The sequence below is a fragment of the Lipotes vexillifer genome, unplaced genomic scaffold (assembly GCF_000442215.2).
Source record: "Lipotes vexillifer unplaced genomic scaffold, Lipotes_vexillifer_v1.1 scaffold1154, whole genome shotgun sequence".
Lineage (NCBI taxonomy): Eukaryota > Metazoa > Chordata > Mammalia > Artiodactyla > Lipotidae > Lipotes > Lipotes vexillifer.
The window spans coordinates 1,694,874-1,712,976 of record NW_006770904.1 but is presented as its reverse complement, the minus strand read 5'-3'; the positions used below and the strand labels follow the sequence as shown (position 1 = coordinate 1,712,976).

Below are 18,103 nucleotides of genomic sequence, written 5' to 3'. Positions count from 1 at the left end.
TTCGGGAAATCCATTTTATTAATCTGGCTGGTTCTAGGATCTTTTTGTGTAAGGTGTCTGTGATGTCATACAAGTGACTAGATGTCTGCCCTGTGTCCTGTGTGTCTTTTTATTTATTTATTTATTTTGGCACTTCTTGACTCTGAGGATTAATTTTTCATAAATTCCAAGAAATAATCAGTGATGCTCTCTTCAGTTATTGCCTGCATCTCACTCTCTTTCTTAGCTCCTCTTCTGTTTTATTTTAACTTTGGGGAATTTCCATTATTTTCTTGTCCGTAAGTCAAATGTTTACAAATATTTTTTAAATATATTTTTCAGCGTTTGAGGTGTCTTGTAACGTTTGTATGTTTGTTTGTTTCAGGCTACTGTTGCTCTGTATGGCCAGAAATGGACAGCACTCGGGACCTTGTTTCCTTTGGATGGATAACTTTCTCCTCCTGCTAAGGGTTGTGGGCATGATTTGGAAGGATGCAGGAATTTATGGTCATTATCAGTCAGGATCCCATCAGGAACAGGGAAGCCCATTGAGGGATTCCAAGGATGAAGGTTTTAGAGGCTTTGGCAGTTATTGGAAAGGTCAAAGCAGTAACAGTCAGGGAAACTTCGACTACAAGGGGATGGTTTGAGGGAGCTGCTGGCTCAGAAGCTGTCTCTGGGAACTGCCCCCTCGCTGCCTGTAGTATAAAGCCTGGGATTCCTGGGTGCTTGTCCAGAAGTTGATGCTAACCTCGTGTCTGCACATCTGTTCTCAACTGCTACTAGAGAAAAAGGCGTCCTCACTTTCACATCTCATGAGAGTGCCTGTCATTGGCTGACTCTCACCTGGAACCATATGGAGAAAGGGATTCTAGGACCTTGTGTGTGATTCCAGGCTTATCCCTTGCTATGCAGAGGAGAATGGAGAAGGGGTGACGGTGATTCCAAGTTGACAACAATTTGGCATAGGTTGTTATGGATCACGGATAGCACTTTATGTTGCACACATATTATTTTATTTGCTCCTAATAGCATCACTGAGAATTAAGAACAGTAAACACACCTATTTCAAGGAACCAATACCCAGTGTAGGTCTGTTAGCTTTTCCAAAAATCACACAGCAAGACAGTGGCAGAAATGGGACCAGAATTGAGGTTTTCTGGCACTTGTCAATTGTTTTCATGAAATCAAAAATTAACTTGGAGAAAGCATCTGAAATCAATTGTTTTTGCAACTGAGACACAGGGCTAAGACATTTTGCTTCCACTCATCCCAAACTAACTCTTAGGGATCAAGCTGCAGCACTTTTCTTCCTAATAATTTATCCCTTCCAACGTTTTAGCCCAAGAAGAACCTTAACAGATGTGAAAGGACTTTTGTGAAGCTATGATTCACCAGATGGTCCATTTCCTGATGACCTGTACCTGGAGATGTCTTGGACTGTCTGCACCATGCTCTAAAAGTCACCACCTCAAAAGATACCACTAAGATTGTGTCATTCCCTTTGGACATACAGCTTAATATTCCAGTTGTCAAATATCATTCAACAAATATTTCTTAAGCACCTTTTTTGCTAGGCTTACAATTTCTGTGATCATCATGATATCTTAATGCCGCTAACTCTGACATTATTAGGTTAGCAAAGTATTTTAAAATATGTCAGAAAAAGTATGCATATTAATTAAAATGTTCCCACATATAAGCCTTAAACTGAAGTCCCTGGGTTGATTGGAGACAAAAGACTTTTATTAAATACTATTTGATAGGTTAAGTATTTTAGTGTCTCTGCCAATCATTGCTACAAAAGAATATTTATCGTCAAGCATGAATTGGGTAAAAAGGGAAATATCACTATATTATTGTCTGTTAGTCATATGTACTAAGACAATAGCAAGAACAGCATTTTCAAGCAATGGCCATGCCCTCTTGTGCCCTGATCAGCAAGCTTGTTTCTAACATCAGGTTTTTTATTGTTTCTCAGCATTCAGAATTAGATAGCTGATTCTTTGAGTGAGTACATGGAGTGTGCACCAACATGCCTATAGATTTTTGTATTAATGGAGATGCTCTTTAAATGGCATCCGGGCCCTTTTATCAGACCACTGTTAAAAGACTGCAAGTATACACTCAGTGTAGAATCACTGAGCATAAAAGCAGGATCTCCACTTTGAGCAAACCTTTTGCTCACACTCTCACAGACTCTGGCAGTTGCCCCTGTCTCACATGGCTCAACATGCATGAACTCCCTAGAGAAAGAGCTCATTCTTGTTCCCATGTTCTCACTCTTCTTTAGCTTTGCTCTAATTATAAACTTTTAGAGAAAATAAATGAGTCTAGTGAATACATGAAGGTGATAGAAAAAGGATGAAGCTGATAAGTAAGTAAGGCTGGTGATAGGTTGGAAGAGTTGTTGAGATTTAGGAAGCAGTTGGGAATGCAGGTACCTATATATTAATGAATGTGCCCATTGGATTGAGAGGAATGAAGGGCAGGGCTGAGAATTCAAAACTTAGGACATAAGCATGTGAGAGCTAGGAATCCATGTGATGGGTATATAATATGTGGGCAAGTGGAATAAAGCAGACTAGATAACGCCCTACAGAAATCATCTACTGGCTGATAATCCAAGGACCTGGAGGTGAGAGTAAGATTAGAGGACTTGGAAAAGCTCAATTCCCAGTTAGGCACAAGTGGTTGATCTGTAGGCAGAGAAGATAAAGAGACCAGGGGAAAAGATGTGGAGGCTGGTTGAGAGCCTGTCAGCAGCTCCCTGTTCAAGGACGGGACTCTGCAGCTGTCAGAGTGTCTGCCTGTGGGATTATGAAGTAACTAGAAGCATGAAGGGGGCTTTTCTGTGCTGGCTCCCTAATCAGGAAGGGGATGTCCATTCAAATCTGTGGAGAAGGCTCTCACACCCTCCACCAGGCTGCTCGTGGGCATTCTCACTTCTGCTCTGAGATCATGGGACTTTTGCCCTCTCTTACCCACTTAGATTTTATTTCTTTTGGTATTTCAGAGAGGTTTAGGATCTTCTGTTGTGAGTTTCTCCACCTTGGTTATTCTCCAGCATAAAATCATTCTTCCTGTTGGTAGTATTACCCGTGGTTGCCATGGAAGTGGGGACTAATTACATCACACAGGAGGGGAGACCTGCTAGCGAACCCTCAAGGACACCGAATGATTTCAATTATTCAAATTCCCAGTAACTTCTTAGAAGACATGTATAGGTTTTGATCATTAAAAACCTTTGACTTTGATTTTGAAATTGGGATGTATTTACTGGATAATGGAATTGTAAAAGCAAGCTGCTCTTCAGCACACACTGGAAATTCTCAGAACTGGGATTTTTTTTTAAAAAGATATGCTTCCACCATTTTGGTTTCTGCTCTCAAGAGATGAAAAAGCGGGCACTGTGATTGCTTGGTTCTAGTTATATAAAACCTTAAGTGGACTGGTAATCCTTTGGCCGTTCATTATCAGAATCTCCTGTGTTTACCTTAAGACTTCCTGAGGGGCAAGATGGCTTTATTGTCCTTACCCAGCTAACTCTGCTTCCTAATCCCAGCTTAGCTTCTGATTTCACTGCTGAGCTTTAAGCATTCATTTAACCCAGTGTTTCTCCAGTGCCACTGGGGAGTCTAACCTACCTTAGATTAGGAAGCGAATGGAATGAATAAAGTGTTTTAAAACAAGAGGGAAACTTTTTATAACACTGTAGTGATTAAACCTGAAAAAAAAATCCAAGTAAATATCAGGGTTTGATAAATGATTCTATCTTCATTCTTGCTCAGAGATTTAGAACAATGCTCTGAGAAAGGATCTTTCCTGTGATATGCCGTCAGCTTAACTAGGGCAGCTCTTCCCTCTCTAGAGTCACATGACAAGTTATTTCCCAGCACCATTTTCTGGTCATTGTTGGCAGTCATCGTTTCTCTTTCTCATGTGCACTTAGTCTAGAGTAGAAAATGGCCAGAGAAGATTTTAGAATTTAGTGGTACAACACATTTGAAGGAGGAAGAGACCGTGAATCAAAGAAGGCAGACAGACTATCGATGGAAGAAGGAAGGAAACAGATTCTCCTCTAGAGCTTCCAGAAGGAACCAGCTCTGCTGACAATGCCGCTCTGCTGACACCTTGATTTTACCCCATAAGACCCATTTTGAACTTCTGACGTCTACAACTGTAGGATAATTTGTATTGCTTTAAGCCATTTAAGTTTGCGTTAATTTGTTACAGTAGCAGCAGGAAACGAATACACACAGCACTACCAAGGCTCTCCCCTCCCCAATCAAACTGCTCTTGTTGTACTTCCCTGGTGGCGCAGTGGTTGAGAGTCCGCCTGCCGATGCAGGGAACACGGGTTCGTGCCCCGGTCCGGGAAGATCCCACATGCCGCGGAGCGGCTGGGCCCGTGAGCCATGGCCGCTGGGCCTGCGTGTCCGGAGCCTGTGCTCCGCGGCGGGAGAGGCCACAACAGTGAGAGGCCCGCATACAGCAAAAAACAAAAAACAAACAAACAAAAAAAACTTCTCTTGTACAAGTCACCAGAGAGTTCATTACTGCAAATCCAATGATCATCTTACAGTGTCGTTCTTACTTGACCTCTCAGCAGCTTTTGACGTAGAAGACTTCCTCTTGAAACATTTTTATACTTGACTTCCAGGAGACTAAACTGCACTGGATTTCCTCCTAACTCACTGGCATCTCCTTTTCAATCTCCTCTGTTGAATTCTCCTGTTTTTCCTCCCAAGTACTGAAAGTTGGAATGTTCTAAGGCTTAGCTCTGGGATAACTTCTCTAACCATACTTACTCCCTAGGTGATCTTATTTAACTTTAAAAACAATCTTTATATCGAAGACAGCCAAATTTATGTCACCAGTCCAGAAATCTCCCCTAGGCTTATATGTCCAGGTGCCTATTCTGCGTCTAAAGTTTGTTGTCTAATTGGCATCTCAAACATGTCCAGACAAAACAATTTCCTTCTCCACAATCCTTGCACCTCCCCTACCATCTCTATCCATACCTCCCCTGTGTCTTAAGCTAATAATCTTATCTCCCTTTTTTTTCTTGCCAGATATTCAGTAAATCCTGATGGCTCTACATTCCAGATCTATACTGAGCACAAGCACAGCATGTCTGCAGACTTAGACCAAGCCTCCAAAGGATCTCACTTACCACCCTGTGAGTGACATGGGCTGGACGCTGCTGTATCAGCAGAACATACTCTGGCTGTTGTCTTATATCATGTGGAAACAGAAGTAGATGGGAGGTGGAGTTCCCCATAGGAACCCTGACCAGGACCCTCTTCCTTTTCAGACATGGGCTTTCTGGGGAATAATACTGGAGGGGCGGGGGGCTGTTTTTAACTGTGGCAAATGTTCTGCCAGAGTTCCTTCAGAACACAGCCTCTACTACAGCAAGTTAAAAGGCTGGGTGGGAGTATGTATATAGATAAAACTATAATTTAAGCTTCTTGAGGTTAGGAATCATATCTCAAATTTCTCTTGTCACCCCATGAATAATTCTTGATTTTGTATTTTTTATTTGAACTCAGCATTAGAACTCATCTGGGGGCCCAGTTTTCAAGTATATGTTCAGTTATGTCAGGAGATTTTAACCTCTGGTCCATAAATGGAATTTTGAGGGTCTATGAACCTTCTACGGTTGTACACAAAATTTTATGGTTATTTGTGCTTTCCTTGGGAAAGTGTTCATAGATTTCCTCAGATTCACAAAGTGTTTTGTTTCCTAAAGGCTGAAAACCACTGAGCTTTCCAGAGATATCTAGACTGTGGGTCCTCTCTGCCCAGAAGGGCTGGGGTAAAGAACCAAGGAGGCATATGGGTGAGGGGTTTGTAAGGTTGAGGACAAAGAGGGGGAATTTGTTGCTGATGTCCCCACAGGTGACCTTCTTTACTCATTAGGACTCACCTACCTCTACCTAGCCGCCCGACAGTTTCATACCAAGCTTACGGGTGGGAGAGAAAAACCTGAGACTGGGCCTGAATTTAGTGATGGACAACATGTGGCATACTGTGAGTGAGGAAGAAACTGGAAGGTTTAGAGTTTCACTCCCTTGACATTTTGACTCCCCAGAAAGCCCCCAGAGAGGGCTAAAAGGCCTTCCAGGTTGTCCAATCATGACCCACATGCCTGTCACAGCCAGGCTGGGACACAAGGGGCATAGCAGCCCCCCTGTCTATGTCATTCACTTGGCAATAATAACATACCGCTGCATGACACCATCTATGTCAATGTCTTGTATTAGCGTTAACTGTTATTTTTATTATTTCAACTTTGTGTGTGTATACTAGGCTCAACCAGATTTAAGGGTGCCAGAAGTCAAAACCCTTGTCAAATATCCATCTTGGTGTTAACCCTTATAGCTGGTACTTAATAATTATTTTTTTTCAAGTGAATAAATGACAACACATTAAATAACTAGGTGGCTGGATTCGGTATTTGCTCCAATTTAAAGAGCCAAGATAAGGCCTGTCTCTTAAGAGCAGATTGTTTTGAAATCTCCATTAATATAAATGAAGCCTTTCCAGTTCTAAAACTCTGTGATCATGGATTGAGAGTCTTACATGATAATAACTATTTATGCAGTCCTTGGTAGTTTATAAGGTGCTTGTATGCACATGCTCAATAATCGTGTACTGATTTCAAATGTAGAGGGCCTCTGAGCGGGTTCTCTGATCCTTTCCCTCTCCTTTAGGGAAACCTGAATGGTTTAGGTTGATTTCCAGAGAAATAAGTTCCCCAGCTCCCTTCAGGTTAGGATCTGAGCGTTTCCTCAGTTACTGAGTCCTCTTCCTGCTGTTTGAATCTATCTGTTCTGGTTCTATCTTTAGTAGTCATTTAGATAATGCCTGAGGAGTTAATGTTTTCCTGGCAAAACCTGGAGGAGTACTTTGCTATTCTTTCCCTTCTTTCTTGAAGACTGGAGAACAGCTTAGGAATAAAACAGTCCGGTTGATCTACTTTAAATAAGGCAGCCTGCCCACGGTTGATGCAAATATTACACTGATGTTACTGTTTGGTTTGAATATATAACAAGGATAGAAAAATGTCCATTAGAGATGATAGTCAGCTTTGAATGATCTACTGCAATGGCAAGTGTAGAATGAGCTAGAAGGGTTGGGTTGGGAGGAGCCCAAAGACTTGATGAATCATGAAGATTTTAGAACTACACTGTGTCAAAGGGGAGAGTGGTATTTCCTAATCTGACAAATCCTACTCATAAAACCCAGGGCAGCAACGCAAATGGCAACAGGGAGAATATTCCAGAGCTAAGGCTAGAACAGTAAAAACATAAAGACTGTTGTGAAATGAAAGAAACTTCAGGAAAGTATGACACTGGCTTTGTACAGCAATAATTCTTATATTGTGGAAGAAAAAAAGGAGCAATACAGGAAGTGATTCATTTTAAGATGAGGCCCAGTCCTACATGGAAGCAACTAGTACCAGTGACCTCCCATCCTCACTTTGGCTGCCACAGTGGTGGTTTCTGGGTATTTACTCATTTGAGTTGTCGTGGAAGGACACTGTTAAAATGCAGAAAGTGTCAACAAATTGACCCAGTAACAGCCATTTCCATATTCTTTTATACTAGTATTTAAAAAGTCAGCAGAGAGCATTCCTTGAGGTAATAGACCAGGAGTATTTGATAGTGAGGACAGAAAATGTCCAGAGTAAGGGACACAGTTTTGGGGGGAGGGATGAGATGCAGTCGCGAGCACACTGGATTTGGAGCAGACACCATAAGGAAGCATGGACGTTTGGGGATGACCCCATTAGGAGCACCCAATGCTGGTTTTGCTGATGCCAACATTTTCACTAGAAATGGCTCCGTTGGGAGTTTCTCCAATTAAATTAACAGAATCACAGAAGAGTCTGTGTCTGACCCAAGGCAGGTTGCCTCTTCTTTTCTCTTTTTCACTGTCGTTCCACCTTTTTGGACCCTAGCCCCTTCTCTCTAAGGGATTCAGGTTACTTGACTGACCAAAAGGCAAAGAGCAGGGTCAAAAGAAATCCCCAGGTTGTGAAGGCACACGAATATCTTATGTTCTCTGTTGTATATTATCTGCCTTTGCTAATTAACTGATAGATATGACATACATTATCAAGCTATCTGCTTCCAAAATTACCAAAAATCCATATGGCTGTTTAGCAAGGTCACAGATGCTGGGCATCACCATCACAACTATTTGGAAGAAATCTAATCTTACTTCCATGTGGAAAATGGTACCCCAAAGAGGTAGGAAGCTTGTAACAGTTGTAGGAAAACTACTAGCTGAGCTAACAAAACCTTGAAAAGGTATTTGATATATGTGTTTGGCTCCAAATAAAAGACACTTTCAATACTCTGCCTTTTTATTTTAGTAACATCCAGCTCAGTCAGTTGTCCCAAATCGCTTCATTTTCTTAAGTATACTTTTGGCTTATTAGCATACAGATGGGGATTTTGGATTTTTTTAAGTGAGAATTCTCACTTTGCTTTGTTAATCAAGCAAAATGACATCCTTTTTGATTGCCTGGTGAATTATGAAACTAGACTGAACCACAAGTTCTGCACTTACTATAGTACAAGGTAAGGAAGAGTGAATTATGAGCTCAGTGGCCCCAGGCAAATCACTTAACCTTTCTGAGTTTTTATTTTTTTAATTTGGAAAAATTCAGGATTGTAATTGTTATCTAAAGGAAGTTGTATGAATTAAATGGGCTCCTATTTGAGGAACATACTTAATATAGTCTAAGTGCCATAAAAAGCCACAATATTCCCTGTGTAGGGGTTTCAGATCAATGTTAATGGGAAACTGGGAAGATGAGGAGGTGATCTGACAAAAAGAAGCTGGTAGGATGGGTCTCGGGGAGGTGGAACTTATTAAATATATAGTTTTTGGTCCTGAACTCTAAATGAGATAGAAACTTGTATACCTTAGTTAATTAATTAGTATCTCACTGAGCACATATTTAAAGTGAAAGTATGGTTTTCTGAGGGGTGGGGGGCAGGGCACATGGTGGACTGAGCTGCTTTTCCAAATTGGTAATCATGTGAGTTTTAAGACAGTGGAAAAGTTGGAGGTAGAAGAAAGTCTGTGAATCTGAGGAGCCTTGATATGCTACTTCCTTGTGACTTTCCCCTGGTTTTTTTTTTTTTTTTTTTGCGGTACGCGGGCCTCTCACTGCTGTGGCCTCTCCCGTTGCGGAGCACAGGCTCCGGACGCGACGCGCAGGCTCAGCGGCCATGGCTCACGGGCCCAGCCGCTCCGCGGCATGTGGGATCTTCGCGGACCGGGGCACGAACCCGTGTCCCCTGCATCGGCAGGCGGACTCTCAACCACTGCGCCACCAGGGAAGCCCCCCCTGGTTTTTAAATGTCATTTGCTTCACAGACTCTCAGACCTCCTTCTGAACTCCTGACTAATGTGGAAATACATTTGTAAATATTGAGAAGCGGAGCAAGTACTTTGAATGATTGCTCTGTGCATGTGGTGCTGACGACTCAGACCTCCTCCTTCATCCAAGACCTGGACAGTCCTGCTCCGGCTCTGCTTGTCCAGGCCACTGTTACTGGTATTCGGATACAGTGCCCTGAATAACTCAGAACAGGTTCTGGTTACTCTTCAGCCCCTCAAAAATAAATACATGAATAAAAACCCAAATGGGAAACAGAAATATGTAAATCATCTGTGATAAATAGTCCTGGTCAAGTGTTAGCTAAGAAGCTGCTTCTGAGCCATGAGTTATTCTTTGGACATTTAAGTGGATTGTTTTGAGGTATAATTGACACGTATAGCATATTAGTTTCAGGTGTACAACATAATGATTTGATATTTGTATGTATTGCGAAATGTTCACCGCCACAAGTCTAGTTAACATCCAGGGTGGATTATTTTTAAAGCTTGCTTGATTCCATTCCTAGATAGGAATTCATTACGTGTTATTTGCTGAAGTTACTTCTCTTTCAGGACTGCAGGCTCCAAGAATTTGCTTGCCCTTATGGTTTCATGTCTTTTCAATAACTTCATAAGCAACTTGGCAGAGTCTTGCCTGGACATCCCATCTGCTCTCTGTGTCTCCAGTTACAGCGCCGCTTTTTGTTCATCTCGTATTCTTAAAGTGTTCTTTAAATAAATAGTGACGGGATGAAGAGGGAGGAGTGAATGGGATTTTGGGGGTTGAGGAGAAGTTTGGAAACATAAATAAGGCACTTGGAGTTCTCAGAACAGAGGCTGTTGCCGTTCTGTATTCACTAAATTTTCCTTTTACTCACCATTGCATGATTCAACCACACTGGAAAGATACCATCTAGGGCCTTAGGGTAAATGAGTTCTCGATCGTAGAGAAAGAGGATCCAGAATAACAAAAATACAAACTGGAAAATAGAATACAAAAATAGTATCATTAGGTTTATTTTCAATGAGTGCTTCCTAAGATAATCAAGGAAACATAGCAAAATAAAAATAGATACCAGTTTTAAAGATACATTCCTATATATACATAATGAAATACTAAATGAAGGAAAAAATTATTTATTGTAGAATTACGATACCCAGTCTCTGGGGATTTCAGAGAGTTAGGGATCAATTATTTGTCATTGTGGCAGGCAGAGAGGATGTAGATAAATAGGATTCGCAGACCATTTCATTTTAACCAATGACTTCTCTCTTCTCTGAGCTTTACCAGGAGTGCTGAGAGCAGCCACATGGAATGGCTTGAGTCTTCCACTTGCGTTGCCCACTCTTTAAATAGGCATATGGCAAGGGGAAGCAGGAAGGCTGGGGTGAGGGTAGGTGACAAGCTCCCAGGGTAATTCACAAGCTAGTTAACGGAGAGTTGGATCTCCTTATTGCTCAGAACTTTGGATTGATCCCCATCCTCTTGTACCCCTTGGCTATCTTTTCAAAGTGTCTGTCTTCCATGCTACAAAAATCAATGGAGAGATGGGAAAAAATAACTATTAATCTTCTAATGATCTTCTTAAATTCCAAAGGCTCAATTTCTAAGTCTTAAAAAATGAATAAACTCTATTGATACAAAAAAAACTTAGCCTCTTTAGAAGATTTTTGGGGGTGGAGGAGGAGGTGTTCTGCAAAGTAAAACTGGAATGCCAGTACTCGCTCCGTTATCTGAGAGCTTATTATTAGTGTTTGGAGAGTTTCATTTTGGATTTAAGTTTGAGGTCTCAATACTATAGGAAGTGGAATGATGACGGGTAGAAAGAGGTAATCATTTCTAATTATAGGCCCTGCTGGGCAGCCTGTGTGCCTGGTCTCAGTTTGTTTCCATTCTAACTAATGAATGAAAACATGAGCAATGTTGTAGAAATGTGGACAGTATCAGCAACAAGCCGACTGTCCCTTGCATATATATGTCTTGCTTCTTCCCAATGTCCATTCATTCAACAAAATGCGTGAGTCACCCACCATGTGTCGCACACCAGGTATTTCAAACAGCCTCTCTCTCCTCAATTTCAAAGTGTCAGCTTTGAAAGTTTTCATACCTTTTTTTTTTTTTAATGGTTTCCACTTGCAGAAGTAACAAATGCTTACTGCAGCAAGTGAAACAAGATGTATGAAAGGGAAATTAGTCATCTCCCTCCTCAGCACCCTCCATTCCCATCACCGTGATGGAACCAAGGTTATCGCAGTTGTATTTTGGTTAAGAAAGGTCCTTCAGACTTCCCTGTTAGACAGTAATAAGGATCTTGTATCAAACGTTCACAAAGGTACAAAAGCTAATGATAGATCTTGTCAGTTAATGTGCCTTACTTCCCGAAGACACTGGGCAGTGCTATGCAGTCCTCAGGCCATTTATGCAAATGCAGTTGCCCTGGATTACAATAATGGGCTCCTTGCTGCCCAGGAGAAGTGTCAGTCCATATGACATGTGTATTATATTACCTGCACATCTTTGTAACTTACTGCAGATATCGGAAAAGCCAGTGTGGTGAAAAGCACGTCTCTGAAGGCAGTTATGAACTTAATGACTTTTTTTCCTTTAGCTCTTTTCAGCACATCTTCCAGACAGGCCACCCCGTAGAAAATGGCCTGCAAGAACTAAATTCATTACAACAAATGAGGACCTTTTCATTTCCTTTAATTAATACATTCTTCACTGACATGAAGCGCCATCCCTCTGGGAGCAGTGTTGATTTGAGAAGGAGGGGCTGCTGGCTATTTCGGTTGGGAGCCAATTCGAAGGTTGGTCTTGCAACTTGCTGGCCCCTGACCTTGATCACTAAAACCGATTGTGTAAAGTTGTTTAGGGGATAATAATGTGTACAGTATTTAGCATAATGGACTTGAGCTAAAATGGAAACAGAATAGAGTCAGCTTAAAAGGAGAATGTAATGAGATAGATACCTTGGCTGCACAGAGGTGGGAAAAACGAGATAAACAGCACAGGGCAGAGCACCAGACACAATGGTAGATATATTCTGGCCTCTTCCTAGGAAGAAAAAAATTCTTAAATGCCTAGTGTTGCAATCTCATTAGAGAAGCCAGAATCAGCGTCAAGAGCCCCATGAAGGAGCTCTGTGCTCTCCTGAGGGAGACCCACAACATGGCATCTTGCCTTTCTGAGGGAGAAGCCAGAGGAGAAGGCCTCTGAAGACCTCACAGAGATAGTCTGTGTGAGGGAGTGAATTAAATCCACAGGGCTATACAGCAAACCGTGGGCTCGGGTGCATCTCTAGGTACCTGAGGGCCTTGAAGGTAAAAAAGAAGCAGGGCCTTTTTTTCAAAGACATAAGAGCACAATCAGAACAGACTTTGTCCATTCTTACAGTGTTCCGCAAACCCACGGCTTCTAATTTAAGGGTCACAGTAGTACAGAGTTGGAGCTGGTTTTGAGTTATTGCTTCAGAATCAATCCTGTTCCTTGAAAGCTCTGACTGGTACAAAAGGAACAGCCTGGACTCTGCTGTGAGTCTGAGTCAGACAAGTTCTGGAACCTGGGCATCTGGACTAATGATCAACCCAGTCAGCTTTTAGGGAACAAGCTCTGAGCTCTGAACCCTAGGAAACCTCTCGCAGAGTTGGCCTCCTGCCACTCCTCAGGCTGAAGGGTGGGCAGGAGAGGACACAGAGGTGGATTAGGCCAGCGATGTCCCCACGGGGGTCCTCAGACCAGCAGTACCAGCATCACCCCAAAGCTTGTTAGAAATGCAGGACCTCAGCCCCACCCCAGACTATGGAATCAGAATCTCTGGGAATGGGGCCCAGGAATTTGTTTTTCAATAAACTCCCAGGTGCTCTGTGTATATGCTAAAGTTCTAGAACCACTGGATTAGACATAAATTTATCAGTTAAAAATCTTACTGACTACTCAAAACTATAATAGCTGACTTTTTTTTTTTTTTTTTGTAATAGCTGGCTTTTATTGATTTCTTGTTATGTGCTGGTCACTGATCTAAGCTTTTAATTTCTTATAACAACCTTATGAGGTAAGTCCTATTATTCCTTCCCCACTTCTCATTTTACAGATGTGGAAACTGAGGCACAGAGAGATAAATAAACTTGTCTAAAGTCTAATGGTTGATAAATATCAAGGCCAGGATTTGAAACCCAAAGTCTGCTTCTTGAGCCAGACTTTAAAAAAACCACACACACCATGTGATGTGTCAGGTTTCTAAGAATAAGGATAAAGCACTGTGGGAGTTCAGAAAAAGAGACCATTATCTCCAGGTGGGAGAATTAAAAATGACTTCACAAAATACTGATGCCTGATTCTCACTCCCAAAGATTCTAATTTAATGAGTCTGGGGGTGCAGCCTAGGCTTCAGGATCTTAAAACATTCTCCCATGTGATTGTAATCAGGGCAGCCAGGGTTGGGAACCACTTGCCTAGAGGAACTTGCATTTGGAAATGCAGACCTGGTAGTCTCCAGGGAGGCGGGGCTGCGGAGCTGAGCCTGCATGGTGGGATGAGGTTTCTAAAGAGAGGACAGAGGGAAGAGGAGAGAAGTGGGAAGCAAATGCTGAGGAAATGCCCTCCTCTAAGGGACAGAAGGGCTAAGGGGGAAGCAAAGTAGCAAAGAATGATCAGATGGTAGAAAATCAGGAATGTGCAAGAACCCCATGGCCCTGAGGGATGAGGAAGCTTCAAGCCAGAAGGGGCCATTCCAGGGAGGGTGGGCTACAGTTTTAAATGCCATGAAGAGGCTGCCACCCCAATACTCGTCATTTACTTTTGCCGTTGAGCCCTGAGCACTGCAGAATTGGAGTGCGGTCTTTGCATTGAATGCTAGGAGAAGTCTCCTTCTCTCCCCTTCTTCCCCAGCAGCTCTCAGCTCACCCCTGAGGCCATAGCAGGCAGCTGCTGGAGTTAGGAAGGGCAGACGAGGGGCCTGGGCCCCGGTGAGGAGGCCTGCACCATTCTATCAACACAGCAATTAATCCACACAGCAATTAATCTCCCACTGAGCGCTGAGTGCCTGCCAGGTTTTCCCTCCTTGGGGAGAGGCCGCCTCCACCCAGCATGTGAAGTCCATGTGACCACTTTCCTTAGTGAGAGCTTCCTAGCGTCAGCATGAGTCAAGCTCGTCCTGACTTTCTCTTGCCTTTCCCAGTCGCAGAATGTGGAAATTGGACTGGGGAAAGAACACATTACTCAGAGCCTCCGTGGCTTCTCCTTCACCGATAAAAATTTGCTCCATACCACAAACTTGCCAATCACTTCTCCCCCTCTACCCTCAGCTCACACGTTATTTCACAGGCATATGTCACTTTGGAGAGATGCCAGCTGTGTGCGTGAGGCAGCCTTGTCTCCATTGATCTTAATCCACGTTGATGTGCCATCATCTGTATCAACAAGGAATATTTATGAGCCCCTACATAGGAGCCCAGGGGGGAGGCGCTAGGGTGTTGCCAAAAGAAATAAATAGGCAAGAACTAGGGCATAGAGGATCCACACAGCAGAGCTGGAGAGCAAGGAGAGGGAGGTGGCATCGGCTTACTCAATGGGCAGGCTTCCTGCAGGGCCTCAAGGGCAGGTTTGCATCAGCTCACAAAACCAGACACTGGTCTGCTCATTCTCTAAGGACAGTACACTGAGATGTTTATAAGACACTCAGAGAAGGAATAGTCAAGGGGGAAAATGGCAGCTGTTAGGGACTGAATTGTATGCCCCCAAAATTCATATTTGAAGTTATAACTCTCAGTACCTCAGGAAGTGGCTGTATTTGGAGACAGGATCTTTAAAGAGGTGATTAAGTTAAAATGAGGACAGTAGGGTGGGCCCTAATCCAGTAGGACTGGTGTCCTTATAAGAAGAGGAGATTAGGACCCAGACCCACACAGAGGGTAGACCACGTGAAGACACAGGGAGAAGGCAGCCATCCACAAGCCAAGGAGAGAGGCTTGTAGAAACCAACCCTGCTAACAACACCTTGATCTTGGACTGCTGGCCTCTAGAACTCTGAGGAAGTTTCTGTTGTATAAGCTCCCCAGTCTGTGGTACGTTTTTATGGCAGCCCCAGCAAACTAATAGATTAGCATTCAAAGAAGATAGCAGCAACTGGCCTTCTTTTACGACTCTTACAGCAAAATTACTGTTGTTTACGTTTCTCAACTATTTGGGCTGCTCAGAAAAGCAGAGTTAATGGTATCTTCTTGGTCAGGGTTTACTTCAGAGTTGCTGCTGCCTGATTTAATTTTTTTTCTACCAGTTCTTCCCTAATTCTGTTTGTCCTTTTGTGCCTTCTTCTGAAATACTGCCGATCTAAGTTTGTTAGCTGTCTTCCATTTCTGTTGCTAGCTGACAAACTTACCACCTGGGAGAGCTTAATTTACATTTTTTTAATAACTAGTGCAACTTGAGAAACCATAACTAAAGGACGTTTCGTTTTTACATTCATATGTCTTCACAAAATTCACAAAAATCTTGAAAACACAGAAGCTTAACCCTTCTAAGTTGTCAAGTTTATTTTCCTTGCTCTAAGCCAGAACCCTCTTAAACTATCCCAGGAAATGAGAATTTCTTCATTTAAAAATAATTCCAGAGAGGGAGATTCCACAAGTTTCCTGAGCAAGACATTACAACTCTGATTGAATGAGTCAAGTAATCCAACGCCCAGCTCAGCTCTCTGTGCCTGACTCAGACAGGCCGGGACTTTCTCAGGTCTCGCCTTTAGAATGATGCAACACTTGCAGTGGAGATTAATTCAGAATAAAACAGCAAATGGGGACTCATTGTGATGAGCATTTTGTATAACTGTGGTGGTGAGGGTGGTGGCATCTGGGACAGGTAGAGGAAGTCTTTGTCAAATATGTCTGTATTATATGTAATATTCTATTTCAGACATTATTCATGTGCATTGAGCTTAAGAAACAGATGAAAGAATGAGATCAAGAACATGGGAGAAGAAATGATATGAAGAACACAAGAAAAAAAGAGAAGGAACTAAGAACATTGAGGGACAGGTTGGAAGGAAGATTTGTAAGAATGCTTAGCCAGTGTTGTATAGCTGATAACAGCTGGCTTCAGTGTAGCAGTAGGATGGCCGTGGGGTAGGCTGTCTTACAGGTGGGATGGGGTTCTCTAGAAAGTGGCTCTTACCAGTTAAGAGTTATGTTCTGATCATTTATTTATGCAGCCAACATTCACAGAATGTCTCTTAGGTGCCAGAAGTTAGGCATAATACAGACCAGGGCAGGTTCTGTGTTAATATGTCTTTATTAGGAAAAAGAAGAGGCAGCAGAAGAGGAGGAACCTTTTCGGTACATTTACCATTTTACGTTTTGTAGGCCAGGTTCCTTGGGAAACAGAAGCTGAGGTGCTGAGATCTGCCTGAAGAGTGTTGGTGGAGGAGTGCTCAGAACATCCATGAGAGGGAGGGAGGAAGAAGGACTGAGCACCAGGAAAACCGGAAGGGGCAGTACAGTTGCATGGAATCAGCCAATCCCCAAAGGAGCCCTGGAGTTGAGCTGTCCCTTCAGAGCTGTCCTGGAGCCCAGCCTTTGTAGCCCAGGTCAACCAGTCTTTGCACGCAGCAACCTCAGGGAGGCCTTAAGCCTTGGTCCAGGTAGCTCCCTTCTGCTGAGGACAGTTGTGGGATGAGAGCTCAGCTATGAGTCATCAGCAGCCAGCACCCCTTCTCCCAGGAGCTGGGGAATGAGTACCTTGATGCTGAGGAGGTAGGGGAATCTGTGTGCCACACCACAGATCCACTACATATGAGGCACAGAGAAGTTAGGTAACTCACTCAAGAGCACACAGCAAGTGAGTGGCACCCAGGCAGTCTGGCTGCAGAAGCTAGGCCTTCAATCACTAATCTTTATACTGTGCACAAAGAACCTACCAAAATGCTGTCATGGTTACTCAGTAAACCACAGCTGTTGTATTTTGGGTGCCTGTGGTGACTCTTCCCTTCTCTCAGCCCTCATTCTTTCGACTATCTGAGAGGTAAAAACAGTGATCTTAAGCATTTTTGTGGAATAGACAGTTAAGTGTATTTCTGAGTCTGCTGAGCTTAAGAGTTCCACAGATGATTATATTAACCCGATGATGGAAATTAAAGGTTGGCCCCAAGTATTGCAGTGGGTTCTATATACTATAAATGGATCCCTGTCTTCTCACTGTTCATGGGCTACCTTGGAGTTTGAACAATGGAATGTCCCCAAGGACCTCTCAAGGATCTCTCTTCCCCTGGCCCTGCTTTGCCATCCCTGAGGACCTATGTAATGAAGTGGCTGTTGTCATCCTGAGAGCTTGACGATAATGAGGTCAGAGCTGCCTGCGGCTTGGGCAACTTTATATGAAGAGGGGAGGGAAATGTCATGCCTCTGTTGGTGAAGTGGGGGGAGGGAAACAGGGAGGGGCCCGCCCAGAATCTCCCCCGGAGATCCCAGTTTTGAGGCACCACCTCTAACCATGTTTCAGAAGGAAGTTTATTTTTAAAAAGAGGAAAACCCAGCAAACTCTTATGAATTCTGCAAGCCGATTTCAATTGTAGCTGAAAACAGTCCCTGGGTGGAAGTGGAGTGAATGGAGACGAGGGAACACAACGTTGTGGAAGGCCCAGGCGCTGGAAGCCTGAGCCAACATGAGCACCCGAGGATGTACACAGCACTGCCTTGTCTCCATGCCCAGCTCCTGGGGACCCCATTCAGCAGG

At 43.1% G+C, this 18,103-nt stretch overlaps 1 protein-coding gene across 1 annotated transcript in view; it reads right to left on the bottom strand.

The window, feature by feature from the left end:
* Positions 1-18,103, bottom strand: part of ADTRP (androgen dependent TFPI regulating protein) — a 54,949-nt gene that overhangs the window by 32,604 nt on the left and 4,242 nt on the right. Inside the window, exons 2-3 of the mRNA XM_007446417.1 lie at positions 11,911-12,045; positions 10,260-10,361 (exon numbers count right to left, since the gene is read on the bottom strand). Coding sequence (XP_007446479.1) covers positions 10,260-10,361; positions 11,911-12,045 — 237 coding nt within the window. The remainder of the gene's footprint in view (positions 1-10,259; positions 10,362-11,910; positions 12,046-18,103) is intronic.